General features: G+C 39.1%; 1 protein-coding gene across 11 annotated transcripts in view; it reads right to left on the bottom strand.

Annotated features, from left to right (window-relative positions):
- Positions 1–2,904: 2,904 nt before the first annotated feature.
- RAPGEF2 (Rap guanine nucleotide exchange factor 2) overlaps positions 2,905–26,526 on the bottom strand; it is a 195,349-nt gene continuing 171,727 nt past the window's right edge. For all 11 annotated transcript variants that reach the window (XM_064148732.1, XM_064148730.1, XM_064148736.1 and 8 more), the window contains 13 exons: positions 25,738–25,895; positions 20,571–20,811; positions 19,932–20,315; positions 18,395–18,606; positions 18,183–18,306; positions 17,563–17,586; positions 16,344–16,567; positions 15,514–15,699; positions 13,705–13,857; positions 11,096–11,321; positions 8,931–9,490; positions 6,261–6,566; positions 2,905–5,029 (listed from right to left, as the gene is read on the bottom strand). In XM_064148732.1, coding sequence (XP_064004802.1) covers positions 5,004–5,029; positions 6,261–6,566; positions 8,931–9,490; positions 11,096–11,321; positions 13,705–13,857; positions 15,514–15,699; positions 16,344–16,567; positions 17,563–17,586; positions 18,183–18,306; positions 18,395–18,606; positions 19,932–20,315; positions 20,571–20,811; positions 25,738–25,895 — 2,824 coding nt within the window. In that variant the 3' untranslated portion in view covers positions 2,905–5,003. The remainder of the gene's footprint in view (positions 5,030–6,260; positions 6,567–8,930; positions 9,491–11,095; positions 11,322–13,704; positions 13,858–15,513; positions 15,700–16,343; positions 16,568–17,562; positions 17,587–18,182; positions 18,307–18,394; positions 18,607–19,931; positions 20,316–20,570; positions 20,812–25,737; positions 25,896–26,526) is intronic.

Below are 26,526 nucleotides of genomic sequence, written 5' to 3'. Positions count from 1 at the left end.
CTAGAAATTCACATTTGCCACATTTTCAGTGGAGAACAGAAAGTAACCAGTTCCATCTTACATTAGTAATGAACTTTTTTTTCCACTCCCAGCCTTTCTGAAATGGTGGCATTTTTAGACAAAAGATTGTAAAGCTTACTTAAAAGACAATCTAGGGATAGGTGACCAGATTACATTAATCATCTCAGATGGTTGCTTTCTCCCGAGGGGTCCAGTTTCCAGCAATTTCAACAACAGCGTTGTTCCTATTTTCCTTACTAGATCTGCATCACCTGTGTGACAGACAGACAGACCGACCGCTGCTGCTACATCAGCTTTGTCCAGAAAAGTATTTGTTGTTTCATCACACACGAAGTAATACTTAAGTATTAATACCTGTAATTTAATCATTACTTACATTCTTGTGAGAAGATTTTATTCCAACTATTCCACAACCCACAGGAGACAGGAAGCCTGGAAGGTTATTAGATTTCTGTGAGAGCCCAGTGACTTACATTGCCTCAGAACAAGGCGTGACATACCTGGTCTGAACAGACAGGGTGACGGCGTCGATATTCCTTAATGGCCCTCGAGGAAAGCTGCTGGCCTGGCAGAAGGGCTTAACAATCAGAAGGGATTTCTGTGGAGGTGTGAATCTCTTCTTTCCGTGTTTCAAAACCACGGCAGCACCGCCACAGAAAGGCCACAGGCAGACACTGCACGGCAGCGCTCAACCTCACTTTTGCACACCTCCCTTCTGCACACTTCACTTTTGCACACTTCACTTTTGCACACCTCCCTTCTGCACACTTCACTTTTGCACACCTCCCTTCTGCACACCTCCCTTCTGCACACCTCCCTTCTGCACACCTGCCTTTGTGATTTGGCGCCTGCCTCCCACCTCCACCCCTCCCATTCCGGCCAAAAGGGTACTAACGGACCGCACCTTCTGAGGCCGATGTGGTGCATCTGCCGCAGAAGACCCTGGTGGAACATACACGTACACCTACCACCGAGAACTTGGACTACGCTTGTGACACCACCACTAGATCCAGAGAGTACTGATACCTTTTTCTCTTAACTCCCTTTTTCCCCCTCTCCTTTTTCTTCCCATTTTCCGTCTGCTCTGGTCCATTACAGAGTTGTCATCGGCTCTAATAAACCAAACTAAACAGCCCTTTGTTGTCAATTCACTTTAATTTACTTCCAGGGGATTTTTGTATCTCAACATGACAGCCACAGCTGCCCAGAGTTAGCCTGGGCTAGAGAGTTGTGAGTATTTACTGTTAGTCTTCAGGCAAGTACAGGGCTTCTGGGATTTTTTGTTTTACTTCGCTTTAAAATAGCAACACTGATCTCTGCTTTAGGTTGAACAAGTATTTCAGCCAGATTTACAGATACATAATGTGCATTCTTCTCCAGGTGGCCAACAGTAACCCATTAAAGCAGTACTTTCCATGCCTCAGCTCTTAACAACTTCCAAGGCTGACTCTCATGTGTAATATACTGCTTAATGAAATAGCCTCTTGCTCAACAAGTTTCTGTTTAAAAAAGTTACATAAGAGTACAGATAATAGACTGACATTTCTTCACACACACACACAAAAATCCTTAGATTTCAGTGTTCCTTCCAATTGCGGTTAGTGCAAAGCCAAATGCCAGTAACTGGTGGTTCACCTGTGTGCATCTTGCTGCATCCACACCAAAGCAAAAAATTCATATTACATGCATTAGAACAACGACAAAATCTGTTTCAAAAGAAGTCTTGCCATAACATGGCCCCCTTCACTTCTGCTGAGTGGCTTGTTGTGTGAAGTGTCCTTTGTCTCCCAATTTGCAATGAATTAAGCTTTGCATATTGGATGACAGGCATTGAAGACATCTCTAAAAGCATTAAACACAGAAGGCAGGCATATGCTGGAGGATAGAGAATGCTCCCTAATTCAATACTACATTACACATATTGGAAAAATTGACAACTGTGCAAACAGCTCACATACCTCACGAGCTAATATGAGGAATTTCCCCTGACAACATACCTTTAGCATTGCTGAAGAACAAAGTTGCAAGTGAAACATGTAAACATGCAAATTCATTCCAGTAATGTTAGAACCAATTCTCCAAGTTCTCCATCTTGTGGAAATATGCCAAATAAGTATTAATTTGTCACAGATGCACAGATAGTAGTTCTGCTCCCCCCTCCCATCCCCCCCCAAACACACCCTGTGGACAATTTCTTTCCTTCAAGTACCAGAGACTTCAGTTCTTAAAATACATTGTTTACTAGTCCTATATTTTCAGTGACTTGTAACTTTATGACTGCATTTTAAACATGGAACATTTCAAGCATTATGTTAGGGAGACTTAAATCCAGGTAGACTATTTTGTTGCTTCTCCCTGAAATGAACTAATTTTAGATGTGGAAACAGCTGCCAATCATTTGAAAACTAAATGAGATACAGCTGATAATGGTGTTAGCAGTGACATTTTAACCCAGTCTTCTGCATAACACTGAAAATAATGAATTAATGACTTTAACCTCCAGGGGGGAATCTACATATTTGACATTGAATCAATGTCAACTTTTATTTCTGGGGATTCTATTGGGTAATACTTATTACTTGAAATGCCATCTTCAGTAGAAATTCAAATGGATCACTTTGCATACTTCTCCCAACCCAGGTGTTAAAACATCTATTCCTTACTTTTACATCATTCAGAAATTAAAATCAAGACTAACTTTCTTTTAGAACTGTTTACATTCCACATATACCTAACACCACAGTTATACTCTGGTTTTGGCACCTCAAATGTTTCTGCTGGGGCCACACATCATTTCAGGCACTCTCATTCACCAGTATGCACCCCAGACTTTTCCAAAGTTACCAGCAGCACAACTGTACAGCAAGAAAAACTCCACACTGGTAGTTTGCCCACATCACTTGGCAATGTCCCTTTAATATTAATACACAGAGAAGTAAAATTTTTCATAAATCTGTTCAAGTATGTGGAACATGTAAAATGCATAAGAATCAATATGGACTTCCTTAATGTTATATTTATTTATTTTCCAGCTTCATACAAACTGGATGTAGAAGCATAAACATAGTACATTTCTACCATTTTCAACAAAAATATAACCAATATGTACAATTATTGTATTAAAAATACAAAAGGGATACAGACTCCACCAATGTCTTTCTAAAAGACATACAGGTACAAGTAGTATCAAAAGTATGAGGAAATCACCAGTTAATTGTACATTCTGCACTTGACATCACAGAGCGAACTGAGATTAGCAGTCCTATGGTCTACAATTACTTAATGCTTATATAACATTTGTGCAACTTGTGACAGAGCCAGGATTTTGTATTTCTATATGCACATGAGGTCCATAGCCTTGAGAATAAAACTGGCAAGTAATGCATATTACATGTAAAATTACAAATGCATAATTGACAATGTGATATATAAGCAAATAGACAAAAGCTATGATTACAGGAGAGAGAATTAAATAAAGCACTGACTTTTTTTTTTTCGATACAGTGAAAAAACACTGCAATTTGATCTTTAAAAGTTGAAGCTATTTACGTTTATCTACTGATCAATATGATCAGCTGAGTTCAATGGAAAAAAATAAAATCCAAGACCAGCAGTTCCTCACATTTGAGTACTACTCGGATTGGCAGCCTTCACTTCTCCGGAGTCTGTGCAAAAAACAACATAAAAATAGAGGGGAGGGTCATTTCAGTCATTATAGGGTTAATAGCAGCTGTGAGCAGGTGGTTGCTACACATTGGCCTTCTCTACACATGCAGTGTTCCATGAAGCCATTGACAGTTGTGACTATTTCTGTATTGCATGGGCTGGCAAACCTAAATGTGTTATTTTTCATTACTTAAAGGCTCGTTTATACCCTAATGCCAAAGTCAACATAGAGGGGTTATTAGATCAGTGTTAACAGCTGACATGAGCTGTGGCACCCCAACTTTCCTTCACTGCAATGTTATCCAGTTAATTTTTCTTTTAATATTACTATATAGTAAAAAATAAAATAATATATAACTTAAAGGTGGGGTTGCCATCTGTCTCATTAGAATGGGACACTTTCTTTTGTGCTATGCCACCCTGTTTTCCACAAGGCACAGGTATGAGACACACAGTGTCCTCTTCCATCACCAGCCAGTTGCAAGCACCTCTTTCTGCATTTACACCAGACTCGTCTAAGGATGCCATTAATGCTAATGTTTACAAGCTTTTGAAGATTCCGGGGCGGGGCGCATAAGAGTGAAGCCAGATGGGTCAAGGAAAGGCTGCAATCCATAACCTCTGCTTTCCTTCCTGCCCTGCTCAGCCACGTAACAGCAGTACTCTTTCCAGGAGCTCAGGCTGGCAACCCTACTTACAGGTATGAAATAATACTGTAATTACTAAGCAGATGCAGTATTTGATCTCTGAAACGCAAACACAAAACTGTAAAAAAGGCATTGTAAACAAGTATATAAGCACTGCCTCCTTGAAAGACTTCAATGCATTTTTCTCTTTGTAGGTTAAAGGCCAAATGTAATTTAACAACTAGCTTATCTCATTATCCCAATGAGACTAAGTGCTAGGACTGCGATTAAAATCCAAAAGGAAGATTTAAAACAAAACAATAAAACCCTTCCAGGCATTGGGAAGTGCAGCCAGAGTTAATCATCCTGATGCGATGATCTTGGAATTTGGAATGATACTGTGTGATGTGGCAGACAGCGACAGTGGTAGCTTGGAGATTGCTGCACTGTGCATTTCAAGCAACACAGTTTGAAAAGTGCCAGGGCGATTTCTTCACAGTATTTCACATGCAAAGGGAGAGGGGACAGAAGGGGAGGGGCAGAGGAAGAAGCCCCATGCTGCTTTAAGGCAGGGAAGGAGGCAAATAGGTCCACCATCCTTTAACTATAGTTCCAAGGCTCCTATTCTAGGGACATCTTCTTGTGCTCTCCTGTAAGGTGGCTCACTCTGGATCCAGAAAAGACCAAGTCTTAGACAGCAGAGACTTGTTCATCTTCTGCAAACACAACAGGACAGGGAAAAATACAATTTAGTTCATACAGAACCTGAGTACAGTGCGAGTTTCATTCAGTAGCAGTAATGTGTCTTCCATTTTTTCTTGCGTTATGTATGTATTTTGAAACAATCCAAATCTGTGTATTTTGGGTCTCATGTAATTTTGTTCTCAAAGAATATTAGACAATTGCTATAGCTGAGCTAGGTGCCATTCTTACACCCATGGAACACAACAGCTACTCCTGGGTATCAAAAAGCTTCATAAAGCCTTCTTACATTTTCCCCTGAATGTATCCGTGATTTATTTAAACTGACTGCACAGTATGTGAGTCAGCTGTAGTCATCATTGGTAGAAAACTAAAATTTTCTGTCATGGTAATTCTTAAAGTTTGAGACAATTCAGATAAGACAGACCTTTTTTTTAATTTTCTTTTCTTGCATCACAGTCAACTGCAGAGTTCCCCATGCACATAAAACCTTAGTAACTCTAAGTGAGAGAGGGAAGGGGAACCTTTCTATCACTAAGCAAAATAAAGATTTCAAACACTGCCCTGCCTAAATTTTGAGCACCTAGGCTTTAAGATGTAATCCAGCTATGCTTGCACTCCACAAAAGAAAAAAAAAACCAAACCAAAAAGACTGTGTCTACACACGTTATAGTTGAGCTAAAGCATGAAGATGCAGGCACACTTTGGCAAGCAAGGTCACAAAAGAGCAGTGACTTCATTACAGGAGGCAGCTGGTGTGGATGACCCAGTGTCCACAGCGTAACAATTTCAAGGAGAACAGAAGTGACTATCCAAATAAACCTGACTAATGCTGCTCTGTGGGGCAGATGGGCAAGTGTTCTGCAGACCAGGATACTTATGCAACCACTGAAGTACAGGGTCAGCATCAAACGCTCGGCACATTGGAAAATGTCAGGGGAGGGAAAGCTGTACCTGGTGAACACAGGCACCTCCAGAGAAGCTGCCAAAGGCAACTGCTCACTTGTCCAAGATTTAAGTAGACTGATATTCCAAATTTTAGCCTTTTTTTTAATTAGAATTAACTGAATTTTTCCTCTTCCAAAAAAATACCAAACAGTAAATTTTGATAGATGGAAAAAAAAAATTCAAATTACGGCAAGAATTTCTAGGGCAGAACACACCTGCATAATTTGCTTTGTATCTGTGAAAACGTTGGCTATTTTTGCATGCATCACATTCAAAATCAAACAATGGGAAATTTACCATCTTCCTCTGTGGAAAACCCTTGAGATGGATGGTGAGCAAGACGTGGATCTGACTCATTTGGTTTATGCCACTGAGGTTTGTTCACAGGCCTGGTAGTTGAATGGCCATGTGACTGCTGCTGTGGAGTAGATGTCCCATGAGACTCACATGTCCGTGCCACCATTCTAGATCTCTGAAGTGCTATGTTGTAATCTGGAGGCTTTCTAGTTGGATGTGAACCACCTTCTGCAAACTCAGCAATAGGAATTCCTACATAACCAGGAGGAGTTGGAGGTGGTTCCCGATATCGACCTTCTTTTCGTGCTGCAGGGAAAAAAAAACCAGCAGATTAGTATAAGCGATAGGAAAAGGAGAACTGCCCAAAGCAAAGTAAATCAGAAGAAGTTAAATAAACATCAACCAAAAGTCCAGGAGAAGAAAATCTGAAGAACAAATGTTAACTACTATACAGTAGACAGTAACGTCTTCAAAAACAAACCATTTAATGAAGTACAGAATTTACAACATACACAGGGTGTAGCTATTCTTTGTATAAAATTCACCAAGTTATATGGGAAATTTGCTCAAGCTTAGCAACTGAAGCTGTTCCATCAATTGTATACAATAAAAAACATACACTGATCAAAGTAACAGAGAAGATTAAAGAGTCCACAGAAGTGGCAAGCATCAGGAATACGGGTATCTCCTCAAACACAACTAATGATGAAGGTGGGCTTTGTACCTAAGAGCTCATCACTTGTTTTTAGCCTCTTGCAGAGCGAAGGGATTTTGTATGCAATACTTCCTGCTGCTCACACAGTTATATTCTCTGCAAAACTTGAAAGTATGCTCACAAGAACAACAATCAAATATGACTTTATATAGGAGACCACCGCAAGTTTGTGGATCGAGTTGAGGAATATCTGTTTACCTGAAAAAGGCCTAACTCTGGGCATTCTTTAAATGTTCTCTCTTGCAAAAAACCTCAAGGGAGGAAACAGTGGTTAAGAATTTTAAGCACCAATAAGGACAAACAGCAGACAGGCACGACATGTGATTTTGGAGTGAGGTACCTGAAGACATCGTCTGGGACTTTGACAAACACTTTAAGTGAGTCTAGCCTTAACACATGACTACTTAATTTACAGTACAAAGGCAAGCACAGCAGGAAAAACCACTGACAATTTACTGCCCATAACTTGTGCGAGTATATATAGTATATGACAAGTGGTGATGACATCACCCTGCATTAGGCAGCATGGCTTTGGCTGAAAGGGCAGTACAAGCTTAAAATGGACTGGTGAATTTTTATGAATTAGAAGAAATAAAGTATTGGTATTATAACAAAATCTAATATTTTCTAATTGAATGTAAGTACTTTTGTTGCACAAACTGTTTCAACAGTGTGAAAAAAATTCTGAGAAATTATACTCAAAAATTTCTAAAAAATAACTCTGATGCAGAAGAAATTCTGTGGAAAAAGTCTATCAAAATACTGCAAGAGACAAAGATCTGTTCAGTGTAAAAAAAACATGTGAAAACAGTGCTTTATGTTGGACAGTCATATGCAGAGCTACATTTGCAGGATAATTAGTTAACAGTGCTGAAGTGCCTGGTTTGACTTTTCTAGTCTCTTTCATTTTCAGGTCCTTCAAAAATGGAGTGGCAAGCAGTGTCTGAAGAAGCAAGTTTGAAGGCATGCTTGTTTCACTATCTGGTGGAAACCAAGCTTATCAAGGAGTAAAATAAGCAAGTGGCATGAATTTGAACTTGAAGAGTCCCGAACTGAACAGCTTTCTCCTTTTCATAGTTCAGGCACACAAGCTTTGAGGCAATGGGCCATTACTAAGCAATAGTTGGGCAGAAAATGGAAAAGCAGTTTATCACAGTGGTCTCAGCACGACCTCAATCTAGCAGAACTTCTGAGCTGTGTCAGCACAAAATAAATGTTAGATAGTTCTTCCTATTAACCTGAAGAAAGGCAAAGTGAAGGGGAATGAAAGAAATAAAATGCAGAGGTCTTGGATGGCCCAAGGACTGAGATGCATAGAAGGAACAGTATGAGTAACGTGTTAAGCTCTGCCAGTGACACCTTTATAGTAATTTATATGTTCTGATTGTTCTCCTGTTGAATCATTATAAATGTATTTCAGCTCTAACATCTTAAGAACCTCTTCAGTTTCAGCAGTCTAAAGAAATAATCTCAGTTGATATTTAAGCACAAAGTGATTCCATTTTCTGAAATGAGGGATATTCATAATTATCAGACGAGTCATACAGATATGTAAAGTAAAACACTTCTTAAGAAAAACAAAACAAACAGGCCACATTCATTAAGATTTCTAAATATAGAATGTGGAGCCTTCCTGTTAAGGGAGAGTCACATTTCAGACCAGACATCTAAATACATCAACCTCTCAAAACACTGTCCAACAGTTGAGCTACTTTTAATTGATGTGTGGCAGGCTCTCTTCAAATACAAAGGTGCTGCCAGAATTGAGAATCAACACTAAGTGGTATTTTCCCTAGCAACAAATGCATAGGGAAAATTTGACAGACTGCAAAACGTGTGGGTTTGCTTTTAAAATAACAAAACCCCCCAAAGGAGACAAAAGAAAAGCAGTTTTAGAACAAAGAACCATAAGCCAATGAATTAAAATACGTCATGGTAGACAAAACTTAACTTACCAATAAGCCCCTTTGAACTACTTGAAGGTACTGCTAAATGTGTGGGCACGGGAGCTGGCTTCGATTCCTCCGCAGGTACAGATATTATGCTACTCGTTTCAGCTTCAATCGAAACATCCTTCCCACCCCTCCGCTTTATGGTACCTGTATCACCTTCTGAGTCCTCTCCCCAATATCCTGTTGAGGATGCCCAGCTTGCTCTAGACTGTGCTTGATCAAGGCCCTCCCTACCTTGACTTTGCCTGCCATACTTTGTGCCATGATCAGGGAACATCAGCTGGTCCATATGGCTGCCTGAGGCCCACAGTCCTGCCCCATCGCCTGAACTATCAAAATGAGAATGTCCAAAAGGCAGAGTTTCCCAGCTTCTCTGGTGCTGTATTGTTTGTATGTTGTCATGAGAACCACTTGAACAAGAAGTCCAGCTACCACGGCCACTGTCAGCTGCATCAAGTGAAGCTCTGTCCCCCTGATCCTGTGATAGTTCTTCTGTACTTGGAGAAGAAAGCACAGTTGCTCCCGCATACAGGCCTCTGGTCTCTGACAGTGGTGCACAGGAGCTAGAGGAACGTTGACAAGAGAGGGGAAAAAAACAGCAATATATCAGATCCATCATTGGAATTGGGCTACATTTACAAAACACATGAACAATTCAGCAATCAAGAGAAAAGCAAATATACTGAGGGGTTGGACCAGATGGCCTTAAAAAAGGTACCTTCCAGCCCAAATCACTCCTTTACTACGACTGAAGGCTTTGATGCAATTTATATTACAAATTATTTGCATTAACAAGTAAATGAATTTTGGAAACAGTTCCCTTCTACATTCATCCTTAATGACAAAAACCCAAACCAAAACAACAAACCTCAAAACCAACAAAAAAAAGGAAGAAAAAAAGCTTAGCCAAAAAATATTAAATTACTGAATAGATATCCTGATGAAAATAAACACTTTATTGGAGTAATTTCAAAACCTAAAACCTTAACTTTGCAGCAGCCCTTTAAGACAGACAACCATGCTGACATACACAAAGGGGAAGAGACTGATAGGTAGAGTTTCTACTGCTCTTTCATCTGTGTGAAGCAAAGCATTGAAAGTTGGAAACAGATTTAGCAAGAGGTGGCAGATATTCAGGCTGAAGTTACATCTTTATGGATCATATTTTTTCTGCTTAGGAAACTCTTAAAGCCAACTTTCAACATTTCTTGCAAGTAGAAATGTACTTTAACTTTGATTTTGGAAACATGCTACTTCGTTGAGCACGTATGTTCTGTGTAGCCTTTGAGTGACTAAGCAAACCTGACACTACCACTTACACAGCAGCAGAGATAACCCAAGTGTCACTTTTGTTTAGCAGCTATCCAGGCTCCTGAAACTCATCCTTCCAGGGCACCTTGCAATGCTCTGGAACTCTGCTCTTCTAAATACTTATCTATTTAATGAGTTCCCATAGGCTGGGATTCCCAAAGCTGAAGTGCATTGGTTTTGTGATAGGTCTACCATCCACAGACCTTGGAGGATTAAGAAGCCTGAAATCATTCAGAGGACTGAAGCACCCAGTAACAGTGCAGAAAAGTAAATGGCTATCAATTATTTTCAAGCCAGGACTCACCACTAGAGATTTAGAGAACTCCTCATTACTAAGTTAATAACTAAGAAATCAGAAGCCTAATGTGAATTTTAACTTCCAGGTAGTGTTGACTAGAAGACATATTTGGGGTAAAATAAGCTTGAGTTAGATAAATATGCACTTTTCTATTAAAAAGACTGGAAAATTACTAGCTATTTCTGTACACAGCTTGATCACTGAATAATGATGTAAGTAATTTCTCATCTAATTCACTTAATTCCCTATCTAGAAAACAAGCTAGGATACTACTCTGCCATAAAGAGGATAATCTACAGCACTACGAAATCCTCAGATGATAAATTCTACTGAGGTAAGTCTTACTGCTGTAGACCTCATCAAACACTCAAGGGTGCAAAACCTTTTCTTGTCAGAAAATGGAGCAGTACCACAAAATACTGCATTGAAATAGCAGTTTTTAAGGGAGGTGGGAGGAATAATTTGAGAGAGAGGGAGAAAGTTACACGAACAAATACACTTTCTACATTCACAGTATATGAAAGTATATAAGGTAAGTAAGCACAAGTAAAATTCTTACCCTAAGCTGTATTGATCTGGTTCAATCATGATTCTTCTATCAATCCTTCCCACACCAAGATTTGTCTCCACAATGCTGACAGAATGCCTCTGTCTCCTCTCATCATGCAGTGAGACTGGCATAGAGTCAAAAGAGGAATTGCTCACAATACTAGATCTGGAAGAAATTTCGCTGTGACCAGAATCTGAGAAGTTATCCACTGTGCCGCTAGGAGCCAAAGTATATCCTGCAAAGAGAACATCACGTTAAACAGACTCTCCAAGAGGGCTGCTCAGTTATTGCCAGGCAGTTTGCAATACTGCTATATAATAGTAAATCAAACCTATGATTACATTTACACAGAAGCCACACTGCAAAAGACAAATACATAGCAGGCCTGTGTAACATTGTGTATTCTGAGTCTTAACAAGTTTATGATTGTAGGGACACACACTAATCATTTAGAAACCAACTCATCTTCCATCTTCTCTGATCTCCTCCTCCAAATTATTGTCAAATGCATCAACATACTTGTATCCCTGTATCATGAGGTCTCACTTCTCAGAAAAACTGCCAGTATATAAATACTGTATCCAAGATTGGAACGAAAGACACATCCTTGACAGAATTACTTCTTAAAGTAATCCAAGAGACCCTCTCACAACTTTCTATTCTGCAAAGCTACACTTCAGAGATGAACAGCAGATAAAACAAAAAACCCCAGATGTTTGGGCTTATGTATGCTTCTTACATATCTTGGTTGAGAGACTGTGAGATTTTCAAGCTTTCTTTGTGGTACTTGGTTAATTAATTCCATTCCAAACAGCATACGTTGCCAGGATTATAACATAATTTCAAAGTAGCAGTGAAATCACCAGACACGTAAAGATTGCACACCATGTCACAGAGGCAAATTCAGCAAACTCAGCTTTGGTGTTTTAACATTAAACCAAATCATCCTGAATGCTCCTCCCAGCTATGGAAAAGATCATTAAACAGCAAGCATCCTGCAGTAACTGGAGTTTCTATTTTCTGCTTTCAGTCTGCATGTATCAAGACTACTTTAACTGATCTAAGTCACTTAGAATCATAGAATCTTTTCCTGAACACCACCAGGGACGGTGACTCAGAACATGGGATTAATTCTGCCATTTTTGTCTGCAAGGACAAACAATTAACTTCACTCTACATCTATCCAAGGATTTTATTTTTTTCATTTACAATCCTATTTATAATTTGCTTTTTGCAAAAATCAAGTGCCTTTTCCATTCTGAGCCACGCACAGAAAACCAATTCAGTTGTTGAGAAATGCACAGGCTTGACCATGTTTACATAAATTCACTCTCTGCTAATGGAGCATTCGGAAGGAATCATGAAGATAGCCTACAGGGCTTAAGGTGATATCCTATTTTATCTATGTGACATATTCCTCCATCTGACCTATGCAAATATCACTTCAGTAGAGTTTTTGGATGGACATTTGTGCTTGCCATATTAATCTCTCCTCCCCTTTTCAAATCTCTGCTTAACCAGTTTATTTTTCCCCTTTTGTTTCTATAAGCCCACCTATCAGGGATCCTTGGTGAATTGTTACAGTTTTCACTGGTTAGGTCCATTGGTCTGAAGCCACAAAGCCTCGACTGACTGGCACTGCCAGCTACCATGTTAAGAAAAGGGCTTAACTACCCATTTGATAGGAAAGTAGGAAAATCCTTACCATCCCTGTGCAATTTAGCATTAAGTTACTGCTACAAGGAAGTCTATAACACACAATCATCTCTTTAGCATTCTTAACTTCCAATACAGGGACTCAAACCCAATGTGTATATATTTTATCGCAGTGTTATATCACTACAAAATGGCACCTTTATGGTATCCTGAAAAGAGAATAATTTAGATATTATCTGCAATACAACTAGGCTATCGTACTTAAAAGAACTTTTTTCTGTTTAAACTAAAGAAAACTGATTCCATTCTGGTTTGCCAATTCATAACCAGAACAGGTGCAATGAAAAAACAATGAGGCCTACAAAGAATCTGTTTCAAGTTCTAAATTCACTTAAAAAAAACAAACTCTATGAAGAACCTTAAAAAAAATAACTCAGTCAATAAAGCTCCAGTGTGCAGTAACATTCCTTGACTATCCCTACACATTCTTTAAATAATCAGTTGTGCATTAACAATTTCAGTGCCTCGTATCTTAAACCTGCCTGTTATGTCCCTTCAGATGTATGACACAGCAAATAACTCCTCTAACAGGTCAGTGTGTACAGAGCTGCACAAAGATTCTGTGTTTTAATCTTCCTATCCTTCCGCTGGCATCAAACAGTGATGATAGGAGTATTTTTATCAGAAGCAGCTGCCACGAGTGTGATTTACTGCAGTGAATCCTCCATCAGATCAGAGTATCTTCCCGGGCTTTGTGATAAACAGAGGACTTCCAGGTATCCCTAAAATTTGGTTCCCAGGTATCCTTTCCTGTATCTCACTCTGCACTATACTTCCTGTCTCTTGTTGACCGTAGGTTGACAAAAATCGAAGCAGTAGTTTATCCTGAGTATCTAAAGTATTTCTCAGGAATTTCCAGAAGTCTATGACCTTCAGGAAACAGGATGAAAAAAGTCTAATACCTTTTCTTGGAGAGCTCTGTGGTGAAGTCGGAGGAGAAGATAGCTGTGAAGATGCACTTGAGACTGTGTCTTCAGACTGTTTCTTGTGACGATCTAAGCTTCCTTCTTCAGATAATGAAAGTATTTTCTTTAAAGCTTGTGGGGAATTAATGCCTTCAAATAAAAATTAATATAGGTAGATGGAAAATGCAGTATAAACACATCTTTCTGTTTCACAATGCATTTATAGAGTAGAGATATTTATAGAGCAGACACAGGAAAACTATTTTTCCCTGTTTATTTGTGAGTTTCTGACAACAGTTTAAAGCAAATATTTAAACCTACTTGTGTTTAAAGTATAGCACTTTATTTCTGTATACTGACACACACACTATTTCATTATTGTCACCTAAAATATGTAGCCTGTCACAGAATAGACAACACACATTTTGTCTTGCAGAACACTGCAACATACAGATCGAGGCTATGCATAGTAATTGTTACTGAGAAACTTGAACTAAAATTACACTGAATGCAAACACGTGACTCTCAGTGGTTACTCAAGGTTTATATAGTAAGAATTGAAACTGTTCTCCTGGTTTTCTAGTCAGAGTAGCCTGGAAGGTCAAAGTAAACTGGAAAGCAGATTGGATTTACAAAATAATGACATCCTTTTTGAGAACTCTCTCTGCATCATCTTATTTTGGGAGACTACAGAGGTAAAAACATCCTGAAGATGACGTATGGTGTAAAGATCTAGGGCATCGAGAGCTGTTTTTCTCAGGCAATAGATATCCACCTTTCTCTTCCAGCCCTATAAAAAAATATCCACACTGGGACAGTCTTAAAACTGAAAAAAGAGCTTCTGTCAGTTTTGCCAGTGTTTGTGGTAGAGGTTATTTTCAAGCATTCTACAGAACTTACCTTTGATCCGCTGGATCACAATAATGCTATCAATAATTTACAGCTGCTTCATCAACAAAACCTAGTCAGTTTTCATAAGCCTTCCAATCATGAGCAAAAACAGGGCCTATGGAGCTTCAAAGTCCTTTTAGGATTAAATTTTAATGGTAAAATCAACAAGAACTAGATAAATATTGATTTGTTTCATGCTCACTTAGCTGCTTTTAATGTTTTGCTAGCAGCCTAAGCAGCGCACAATTGAAACTAATGAAAAAATGAAATCAGAGTTAAGCTCTTGTGAAATTACCATCACGCAACAGGAAGGGCCAGTTACACTATATATACTTAGGAATATTACAGTGCTTCAAGTGCTACCATGTAAGAAGTTCCATAACAATGTATATATCTATGTTGCCTGCACATGCTGGGAAACAGATCTGAAAATCAGACTGGAAGAACAAACTGAGTAACAATTTAAAAAAAGCACTATGGAGCAGAAGTCAAAGGGACAATTCTTGATGTGAACATTTAAGCCTATGAGTTTGTGCAGGTGTGAATTTCACATACAATGTTTTTGAAAAAATTACCAAAACTTCTCAGGAATCTCAGATGGAGCACTCAAAAAACTCCAAGACACTAAGCAAAAAGACTAAGCAGTTAAGCAAAGATCTCGGGGAAAACAGTCAGAAATATTCATTCTTTCCAGCTTCTAGTAACAAGTATATACTTGTTCTGATTAAATTGACAGGACAGTTTCCTAGATTTGTTTCTCTCCATGCAATTATGCATACACACTGCATGAACTGGCAGAACCTGCATGTAGTATTACCAGCCATAAATGCCAGGATTTGCTTTGATTGAAAGCCTCCCTGACATAAGCAAACAAACCTTACAGTATTGAGCCAATCACTTCACTGTTTCACTTACCAAATGGTGGGAGGTCTTTGACTGGCACTTTCTTGCGAGAGGGATAAAGAGAGACAGCGGGGACCTGCAATGCTTGGTTTGCTTTATGTTGCTGTTGTTGCTGTACTTTCTGCTGGATGCCTGCCCTGGGAGCCACTGGTGATGTTTCAGATTTTCCAGATCTCTTGTCCCCTGTATTCTTTGGCACTTTCAAGAAACGGGAGAAAGCACATAATTAGACTACTAGCTAAAAATATTGTGGGTGTTTTAATCTGAGCACTGCAAATCCCTCCAGTTAATAATTAGGAAGTGCTCAAATATGTGTAAAATTAGCACAGTAGGATACCTTTAGAGAAAAAAGATGACGAGGAAGAGAAGCGGAGCTGTAACTCCGTTTGAAATACGTACATTATCCAAGAGCATTTACTCTCAAAATGGAACTCATATAGATGACTATTTTTACAGTGATCTGAAACATGACCAGAAGTTATACTGGGCCACCATAAGAAACAAAACTGGTTTATACTATAGTGACTGATTTTTTGCTACCTTAAGAGAATGGCTTACGATCGCCTCAAATCAAAATGAAACTGATAACCAGCATAACATCTCCCACTGATGCAGCCACATAGAGGTGTCAGCATTTTAGCAAGACATCATCTGAAGGCCTTATCTCCTATATAAGTGCCATATCTCTACATTTTTAATCTGCCAGGTTCAGTACTTGGACATGACCAGATACCATTTTCCAATTTCATTGTCTAGTTAGTGTTCCCGGTTAAGTCTTTGAAGACAAAAGAGAGATGTATATGACAGTTTTGTATGAATCTGTAACAAATGCCTATGCTCACATGTATTGGTGGCTGGCTCACACTGCAGAGACAGCGTCTGGAGACTCTCTTCATCCATTTCCAGATCCAAGTTTGAGAGATACTGCTTTACTTTCCGTGCCATCTGAGCATCTTCATACAGTTTTTTAGCATTAAGGAAGGAGCTGCGACGGACCCGCTTTTTATGACCCCCTGTTTGTGCAACATCCAGCACAGCTGCATTAGTACTGCCCTGGCTGAGAGACCTGAAGGAGGGGGTAGGAAGGGGAGGAAAGAGAGGAAGAGTATGACTTAGTCCAATGTGCTACCACTTGATAAATATGAAACATGCAAAAGCTTGCATGAATGTCAGTCTACAATCAAAGCTCACATGCCTCATTCCGGTAAGTGAAACAGCTATAACAGATAGGAAGATGAGGGTCAGGAAATCTTTTTCACATGTTACAGGCACTATTTTAATTACACAAATATTTCAACCTATTCTGCTTCAACTAGGCTATATCACTTCACACATCTAGAAAAGCATTCAAGCTAGCTCTCTCACTTAAGCCAGCTACTGAGAAGACTGGAGCATTAGGAAAAGCTCATGCAGTAAGGCAATGCTGACAGAAAGCTACAGCTGAGATTCAAACTTAAATACATATACAGAAGGCATTTTGAAGTTCTCTGAGTACTTCTTATAATCAGACCATATACAAAATGTTCATCTCAGTTTTACAAAACAGAACTTCCCTGTAACTCACTAGGTTGAAGACAGCTTTTTGTTAAATAAAATGCTCAGCTAGTTCATGATGAAATAAGTATCATGCACATTTCAGTGTGTATACATCCATAGGAAAGCTAAGCAATGTTCTTGAATTGTTAAGTAATAATGATGGCTGAAAACATTAAAATAAGTTAGTTTAGCAAATACTGCAATTTTAAAGTTTTGTATTTGGGCACAAGGGAGTTAACAGCGATTTGCAGCTGTTACAACTTTGCCATTTTGTAATTTCTCTTTTACTGAGAGCCCCTTCCCTTGGCAATTCAAATCAGAGGTGAGGGCAAACACTCCATTCCTATCTACAACCACTTATACATACTTTACAACTTCTGTGTTCTAACCTCGAAAGCAAAAGCACTCCTGGATTAAAATGTATTGTCAGTTAGAAACACCAGAAAACTAAGGATAGCAAGTAGGAAACAATGCAAATGATAAAGGAAGAATGAATGTTTGTGTGTGTTGTCTCCAACCACTTACCCCAGACTCCTCCATTTCTTCTTCCTGCAAGTGAGAGCCAGGAAGAGTAAAGCATGGGTTTAAGAAGAGACAGAGAAAGACCATAACAGAAAGAAAAAGACCAGACCTCAGGACAAGCAGTTCTGGAAGCCCACAAACATTACAAAGAGCTTTGATCTGGGCATACAGCCAGATATTACAACTCTTCCAGTGCAAATTAAGAAAAAGAGTATGCAATAAGCTGGTCTAACATCAAGCTGAAGAGCACTCACGCCGCGTTTTCTAACACTACTAGCAGACATTGTTTCAGATACACTCCCACTCCCATTAAATAAAAATAAGTCTGGTGTACACCAACATTTCAGACAGACTAATACATATATGTTCAAGCCTCTCTCTCCCATTGATGGAATCTTATTTTGACAAATTAACTGGCAGCTAAGGAATGATATAAGACACTTTTATATTGATAAGCACAAAATTTTTTTTCTCACGTTCTACTGCAACACACAACTTTGTTAAATTGTTAACAACAAAAATCCTCATACTGCTCCAATAAAAGGAGGGCTTGAAAAGCACTTCTTGCTGACAGCTAGCCTTCTTTCACCTGGGAGAAGCTCTGCCTAACAGACCACACATACCTTGTTCTAAACATTAAAGCAGGATCCATGTTCACAGACGCCATGCGACCGACATGGCGTATCTCCTTTGCAATCATTCTCAACTTCTCAAAATTGACCAAGCCCTCCACTTTTGAATCATTTCCTGCAATCAAAAATTAAGAACATCAGTTATTCAGCAGCAAAGTTGGTTTTCCTTAGCCAGTAACAGATGATGTGATTTTATTTTTTACCTTCATGCAGGAATGTAAGGTCTTTTTTGATAACTGGAAACAGGGGGATAATAGGGGGCTGCAGGTTTTGGCTGTTAAGGACATTACGATATTTTGCCATATTCCTTGATGGATCAAACAAGTCCTGTAGATCTTGAAACAGTTTTTCATACTTGCTTGGAAGTTTTTCCCAAGTAGTTCTGAGCCTTGCAACAGGTGCCAAGTTCAGGCCACTTGAAACAAAAAGTACAAAAAGTTCAAGAAGAAAAAAAAAGACAAAAGTCAATCCTAGGTAAGACCATGTTAAATTTTGTATGGGAGAAATACCATATAGTTAGAACATCACAGCACAACAACATCAATAAAGGAAAAGATTATGAAATTTTCCTTGAACCAGTGTGTACTGAAACCCAATTAAGATAATTTTATTAAAAGCTATAAAAAACAGAGATACCTGCATCTGACTTGGTTTTGTCTAGATCAAATTGATGCAACAGACTCTGCATTTGATATTATTCTGAAGCTGCAACTGGTACAAACCCCAGGGTTTTTTCCCCTTAATGGCACTGTCATCTTGCTATTATTTTCTACCTATGAGAAAGTCTAGTATCTAGAATTTTTCCTTCACTCAAGTTTTTGCGAGCAGGCAGGCTGCTTTTATTTCTCATTGCAGCCAGCTGAAATAGCTGAGCTAAATCTCAAGATTTTAATGTCTTTGAGAAACTGACTGATTATCAGCCTGTGTCCTTGACTTCAGAATTTGCCACATTCAACTGAATAGTATTCAAAACCCTCACACTCAATCTGCTTTGCCAGAGACAGTGATGAACTTGCCATTTCAAAGGAATTTATGCAAGCTTTTGCATTAGAGACAATATTTAATGATTTATCTTATTTGCTTGGGTTTTCTGTCTAACTTAGAAGACTCTAAAGGAGTACACGAGTACACACATCAGAGTTTGCTGCTCTTCTTTTAGGTCCAAAGCTAAGAAAAGTTTTCTGCCAACAATTTTCAGTACTTTTCCTATGCTTATTAAAAGATCTTTATATACAGCTTATTGCATGACATGGTAGTCTGTTATTGACTATGACCACCAGAGTTCCATCACAGAAACTGCTAAATACAAACAAAAGCAAAGGCTCAATGCCAAAGCCACATCATGGCTCAATGAATTCAAGATATTGTGAACTGTGTACTAAAAGTTGAAGTCTCTTGGAGAAACTCACTCATTTATTATAGTATTCATGTAACTGTGTTTTTTTGTTTGTTTGGGTTTTTTTTCCTCATCTTTGCTTTTAAAAAGTGCAGTAGTTTCTCCAGTTCCATGTTCACCCATACTTCTTGCCTCAAATACGCAACAGCAGCATTCCAAATATTTCAGCAAATATTTCAGTGTCAAGTTCAGATTAGTGGAAACCATCCTCCATAATACTGTTAGGAGTATTAACTGGTTAACTCTGAAAATACCTTTCTTTATTATTTAAGATTTTTTTTCCCAGACTGATATAAGAAAGACAATGCTTTTAAGTTAGAAGTAAAATTATTAAGGGGCAATACCTGATGATTGCAAACATTGAGTTGAAGTTCTTGCATTCTCTGCAGTGTAGTGCTATCTTAATGAAATGTTTAATGATTTTCATCCTTTTCAGCTGGTTGGTTTCTCTTAAAATCTCAGAAGCCACCCAGAATGTCTCTTGATTTATAATCTCCTCAAACTTTTTTAGATTAGTGCAGCCTGTTTTTGATTTGAGTTTAAATAAGTCATCAATGTATTCCGTGGGTTCAATATTACGGAATAGCTCAAAGTTTCTCATGGAGAGCTGGGTAGCCACCTCAACAGTACTGAGCTGCAGCAGGGAAATTTGACTTTCCCTTAATAACTCTTGAGCATCTTCATCTGAACAAAGAGTTTCTGTTTCCATGTTGTTCTTCAGGTAATATCTGTAAAAACAAAATTCAAAGAGACACTAGACACAACATACTCAAACACTGTACTCACACTGACAGTTACAGAAATGAACCAGTTGAAGTAACAGAATAAACTGAATTTCACCAGACCTATATATTAATTAGAAGTTGCATTAGGAGTGACTTCTTGTACAGAAACAGAACACTAATAATTAAAAAACGCTATTAACAGGGTTTTGACTTAAGAAACTGGCATCATCAGCTTTAGCTCACAGTGTCCAGTCTCACCTGCCACTCAGCTGTATCCTGTCAGCAAGCTTGGATAACTGATCAGGAAGTCTCCTTTGCTTGATTACACCCTCAGGTGTGACAGAGACTTCACACAGTGAATATGCATCAGGGGTTGTGGTGAGAGCAAATTCTCTGATAGCCTGGATGACCACTTCTTTTGCTGTTGTGTCCTTACTGATCATGATGTAGCGACTTTGCTGATCTGCCTTGAAAACCCTCAAAACTTGATCTGGTAAGTCTGGAAAAAAAAATCGCATGCAAGGTGTGCAATATATGAAAGCAAAAAAATAATTAATGGCATAAGAACAAGCAACAGCATCAGTTACACTCAGTCTAAATGCTAACGCTACCAGTCTTTACTTCAGTACCACTCCATGCCTTCCCTTCCTGTAAAACAGCCGTCTGGGGTTTTTTATATTTGTGCATAGTTTATTTCTTATTACTGTACTCTCAATTTAATTCATAATAAAAACAGCTATCAGACTGAAAACTTGACATTTCTCTGTCCCAACGTTTTAGTAACTAAGAAATAAAGCAGCTGGAGGTAGAAAAACACTTCACAAATAATCAAAGTCATAAATATATTAGTTTCAATTGATGACAGGAATTTTACAGTGAATACTTGCAAAAAAAAAAAGGTAGAATTGTACAGGTATCCACCATGGGGTTTCTTAACATAAATGTTCAATTAATTTTAATTCTTCCCTTTGTTACAAATACCCTTGCCTAGTTTTGTGTGGCATGACAGACGTTTATTATTCTGCCTTTAATGAATATGTTTAGGTCATACAAACAAGAAAAGCGATGATAACAATAGAAAGTCTACTTTGGCTCTTTTCTAGAGCCAAAAACTGTTGTCAAAAAAAAAACAACAAACCTGAAACCACAACTGCCAGATGAAAACATTCGCTTTGATACAACTATTTTTGAGGAGGCCTGAATGTGTGCATAATGTATTTAAGCTATCAAAAACCTATTCAGCAAGAGAAATCTTGTGACAAAAGGAAAAAAGAACATATAAACAAACAGAAAAAATCATCATCATCTCACTGCTGCTGTATGTCTCCAAAATAACAACTTGGGAAGTATTAAGGTAAATCTCTCTCATATTAATTGATTTACACGCCACAATGGATGCTTACAATTAAATATGCTAGTTTACAAATTTAATGAAAACTAAGCCTGTAATTTCTGAGCTCACCGTAGTATTTCTACAGCCTGAAATTCTACAGCCACATTAAAACTGAATAATTACACAACTAGTTAGAGAGCAGGTATCAATATAGGCCAGTCAGCCCTGAGTACTCAAGTCAAATGTACAAATATCTTACAGCTAGCAAGCCAGTTTTGCCTTTTAGCACCAACTCTATTATTGACCCACCTTCCTTCAGTAATTAATTGAAGAGGGATACAGAGCAGTGCCTGAAATAATTGCTACAGTCTGATGTTGTGAAGAAGGCAGGTGCCAAAGCCACAGCCTTTCACAGACACTATTAAAATCCAGACCGCTTGCTCGATCTTGTTGCCTCTTGCTGTTACAGAAACACTTGCCATTCAAAGAAGTGCTATGAAGAGGGGAACCTACTGTAAACAGTGCCAAGGTGGGAACTCACTTAACATTCCCAAGAAAGAAGTATTTTGTGCAAGAAGAAAATAACCTGCTGTGCTGGATCACTGAATTCAATATGAAGAAATGTATAGAACAGCAAAGTGAAAACTATCATCTTTGTACTGTGCTCTACCATCCAGTTTCTCAGCCTGCATACCTATCGGAGCTGGGAGAAAATGCACTCCACAGAATAGAGAGGTCTGCCAGCAATTGAAATGATTACAGCTATAGCACTGGCAGGAAGTTATTCAGTATAATCATTTTAAAATAAAACTGCACTTGGAAGAGAACTGCAAGCACCTCCCTTTGCTGCTCCTCAACAAAAAAAAAAAGAAACCAGAGCAGTAAGCTGAAGAATGAGATGTTACATGATAGCAATCCAGTCCCTTAGAAAACTTGTGTATGTAGGGGGAAAAAAAAGTACCAGTGACTGACTGCTCATCATTACAATATTATTTTGGACTTCAAATCAAATAGCGAAGAAAGCACAAGAGAAATCAAAGTGCTATTGACTGTTTGAGCATTAAAAACAAACCTCTAAAGTATGTTTGAAAAAGCCCGAGCAAACCAGAAGAGAAACTAAAATGATTCCTTGCAGATTTCAAGCTGTTATCACTTTCTCCTTGAAGACTATCCTCCAAAACCAGCAAGTTGTTTTATTTTCTGTCTTGAGGGATATTCCCTAAAGGCTCAAAGGGTGGCTCTTCTGCCATTTTTTCTTTCATCTCCACTGCATTCAATTTTTTGTGAGCTGTCTCCATCTCTAACTTAGTCCAAAGCAATAAAAGACATTAAAATTGCAGGCTTTAGTTTTTTCCAAGCCTTAAAGTGTAAAGAGATGTAATTCAACTCTTCTACCTACAATGAAGACACTCTTAAAGTCCTCAAGGTATATATATATTTTTTTTTTTTACTTCATCTCTTATTTTCCCTCCCTTCCACACAGGGAATTATATCTGCAAATTACTTAAAAATATTCAGTATGTGGACACTTGCCAAATCTTAAGAGAATAAAAAAGCAAGCACTATAAAGATAATAGAAAAATTGCTGAAGCAATGACATTATATCATTATTTACTGCCTTTGCCTCAAAGCAAAAGGCAAACAGTAGACCTTTACTAATTTATTAAACTTCACCAAAATCCATCTGTGACTGAAGGACCTTCAGACCTGTAATGACTTTCCTTCTCAATTAATGGAGTTTGAGCTGTGCAAGACAGCAATGCCAACAAGCTCTGGAAGTTAGCCAGTTGCTGAGCTTGGCATTAAGGGCCCATTAATTACCTAGAACCATCTGGTCTAGGTAAATGGCAAGCTGGAGAATGGAATCGTCACTCATTTATAAAGTGCTGATGAAAAGTCAGGCTCTTACAGATGAAGTGTTGGATACTAGGTGTTACTTGAAATACAAAAATACCAATATTCCCACTCTCTGAGGAGCAATTTTAGACACCGAGACTGGCCTGCATCAGGAATGGTGTGGTCAGCAGGAGCAGGGAGCTCATTCTGCCCCTGTACTCTGCACTGGTTAGACCACACCTTGAGTACTGTGTTCAGTTCTGGGCCCCCCAGTTTAGGAGGGACATTGAAATGCTTGAGTGTGTCCAGAGAAGGGCGACGAGGCTGGTGAGAGACCTCGAGCACAAGCCCTACGAGGAGAGGATATGGGAGCTGGGATTGTTTAGCCTGGAGAAGAGGAGGCTCAGGGGTGACCTTATTGCTGTCTACAACTACCTGAAGGGTGGTTGTGGCCAGGAGGAGGTTGCTCTCTTCTCTCAGGTGGCCAGCTCCAGAACGAAAGGACACAGCCTCAAGCTGCGTCAGGGGAGATTTAGGCTGGAGGTGAGGAGAAAGTTCTTCACTGAGAGAGTCATTGGACACTGGAATGGGCTGCCCGGGGAGGTGGTGGAGTCACCGTCCCTGGGGCTGTTCAAGGCAAGGTTGGACGTGGCACTTGGTGCCATGGTCTAGCCTTGAGCTCTGTGGTAAAGGGCTGGACTTGATGATCAGTGAGGTCTCTTCCAACCCTGATAATACTGTGATACTGTAAAAGCAACACACTACCTTCATGTAGTCTTCCCTAGCTCAAAATAACCTGAGATTAAGTGATGCTCAGTGTCAGTTTCAAGCACAATGATTGCACCAGCTTGGCCATTCCGTACACTGATGCTTCAGCACCTCCTTTCACAAAGGATCTGACATCCTGTAGGCTTAGAAGAGCACTGAATTTTTGGTTCTACTTTTGAAGAATATCCCAAAGATTCAAGTAGCCAAGTGTTGGCACAGCTATCACCACATTCTCCTCCAGCAGCTACATTTTAATAGCAAAGATTTTGATATTGTGCTAGTTTGAAGCTAGCTAGAACGTTTTGATGTGAAGAACTAGATTACAGGCTGCGAAAGAGAAACAAGGATGATGTCTACTTCACTCACAGGCTTGCTGACAGGTATAAGAACAAGACTGTAAATATAGATAAGACATTTGGTCACTGTGTTTTCTCTCTCTAACCTAACCTGATGAATCCACCACCTGCTTCCTAACCCCCCTGGCCGACCATTCTCCCTTAGGCACAAGGCAACGTCTAGGGTAAGGTAGAGAGGGGTGGGAGAAGGTGGAAGAGTGACTGGGAGCCCCTGTTGGGGACTCAGGTTTCTGGGAGGAGTGCTGTGTTTCTGTATTACCTTTTACCTTGTATATTTCTGTATATAACTGTTTATATTGTAAATATCTGCTTGTATATTGTGCTGAGCTGTAAATACAAGCTTCATTCAATTTTCAGAGCCAGCTGAGTCTAGTCTGGGTGATTTCCAAAGTGTGGGGGGGTGGGTAACACCCAAACCATCACAGATATATAGAGGCTTCCCCACTAATAGCCTTTCTGCAGCCAGATAAGACCCCAAATCCCAACGTCTCCAGAATCTCCAGCTAACCCTTCTCATAAGATAAGGATCTCAAGTTTCTTATATTCTCCTCCTTTCTCTCCCTTTCTCACCCCTATGCTTTGTTCCTCTCTCATCAATATATTCAATTTTGATCTATTTCAGAATGGGATTTTTAATCACTTCCAAAACAAAAAATTCAGCATACAGCTGTAGGACAGGTTGACTAACAGAAATTTGAAACTCTGAGCCTTAGAGATGTACTACATCTCTAAGTCTGTGCAGAAAAAGACTGAAACATATCCTGTGACCAAGTCCAGTGCTCTTTCACTTTACTGTAAGCTAATGATGAGCTGTGCTATTTGAAAATATTGCAGTCTTGTAATACCTGATATATCAGGGCAAGTGAAAAAATACCAAGCAAAATAAATTGTCACTGGCCAAAACTACACAATACATAAAAGGCACTCTATATATAACACACTTGAAAAATAGACATCTAATAGGTTTGGGTAAAGCATATTGGAACAAGTGTAACAAATCCTCATGTCTTAATATGTGACTAATGTGTAGGTAACAACATACAGCTCAAATGTATCTCCAGACTCTGGAAATCCAGACAAAACACCCAATCTATTAAAGGAGATTATATGAAGCACAAAAAAGGATTCTTACCAGGAGTAGTATTGAAGTCTAAGATACGGTGATGAGACTGCAGTAGATCAGGATTACTGGACGACAGAGTTCCACTGACAGGTAAAGCAGGAGGAATGTGCTTTGTTTGCCTCAGGCCCACAATGCTGTCATCCTGAGACTGGCCAATTCCAATGTCACTGCATCCAGAAATAAATAGTGTCAGACATTCTGAGCGTGGGCCACACTAGAGGGATGCAGTGGCATCACATCTACACACTTTATATTGTCAGTACAGTAATCACTATTTACAAGTTAAAATTTTCCAGCAACAATGCTTGTCTAGCTTCACCAAATGTCTACTCTGATTAGATTTGCCTGCTAACATTACCAGAAGATCTTTGTGCTAACCACTAAGCTCTGAGGAGCTGCTAGCCTCACTACTTTTGATCATTTCTTACATTTCTCTCTTTATTTAAAAGGCAGTACATACTTCAGCATGCTTGCTCCACCCCATCACTCAAACTTTGATAAACACCTGCTGCCACCTCAGTGCTGTTTATTAAGACCTAAATGTCACAGATCTTTCATCACAAGATTTGCAGCTCTTACCTCAGGACATACAGTAGCCATACAGTAAGATCTTTCAACAGACAGAATGTGACTGACATGTAGCCAGCTAACCTATAAGGCTAAGGTAAGCATCTGCACTTTGATGCTATTTGTATCCCTCTGGAGTGTCTGACAGCTGTAAATAAAGAGTTCCGAGACAAAGCTGAAGGATTTTGTCTACTAAATTGAGAGAGGCTGGGTCCAAAACGAGGTCAGTAG

The sequence above is a fragment of the Pogoniulus pusillus genome, chromosome 9, assembly GCF_015220805.1.
Source record: "Pogoniulus pusillus isolate bPogPus1 chromosome 9, bPogPus1.pri, whole genome shotgun sequence".
Lineage (NCBI taxonomy): Eukaryota > Metazoa > Chordata > Aves > Piciformes > Lybiidae > Pogoniulus > Pogoniulus pusillus.
The sequence above is the reverse complement of the archived record's forward strand: the minus strand, read 5'-3'. Positions and strand labels throughout refer to the sequence as shown.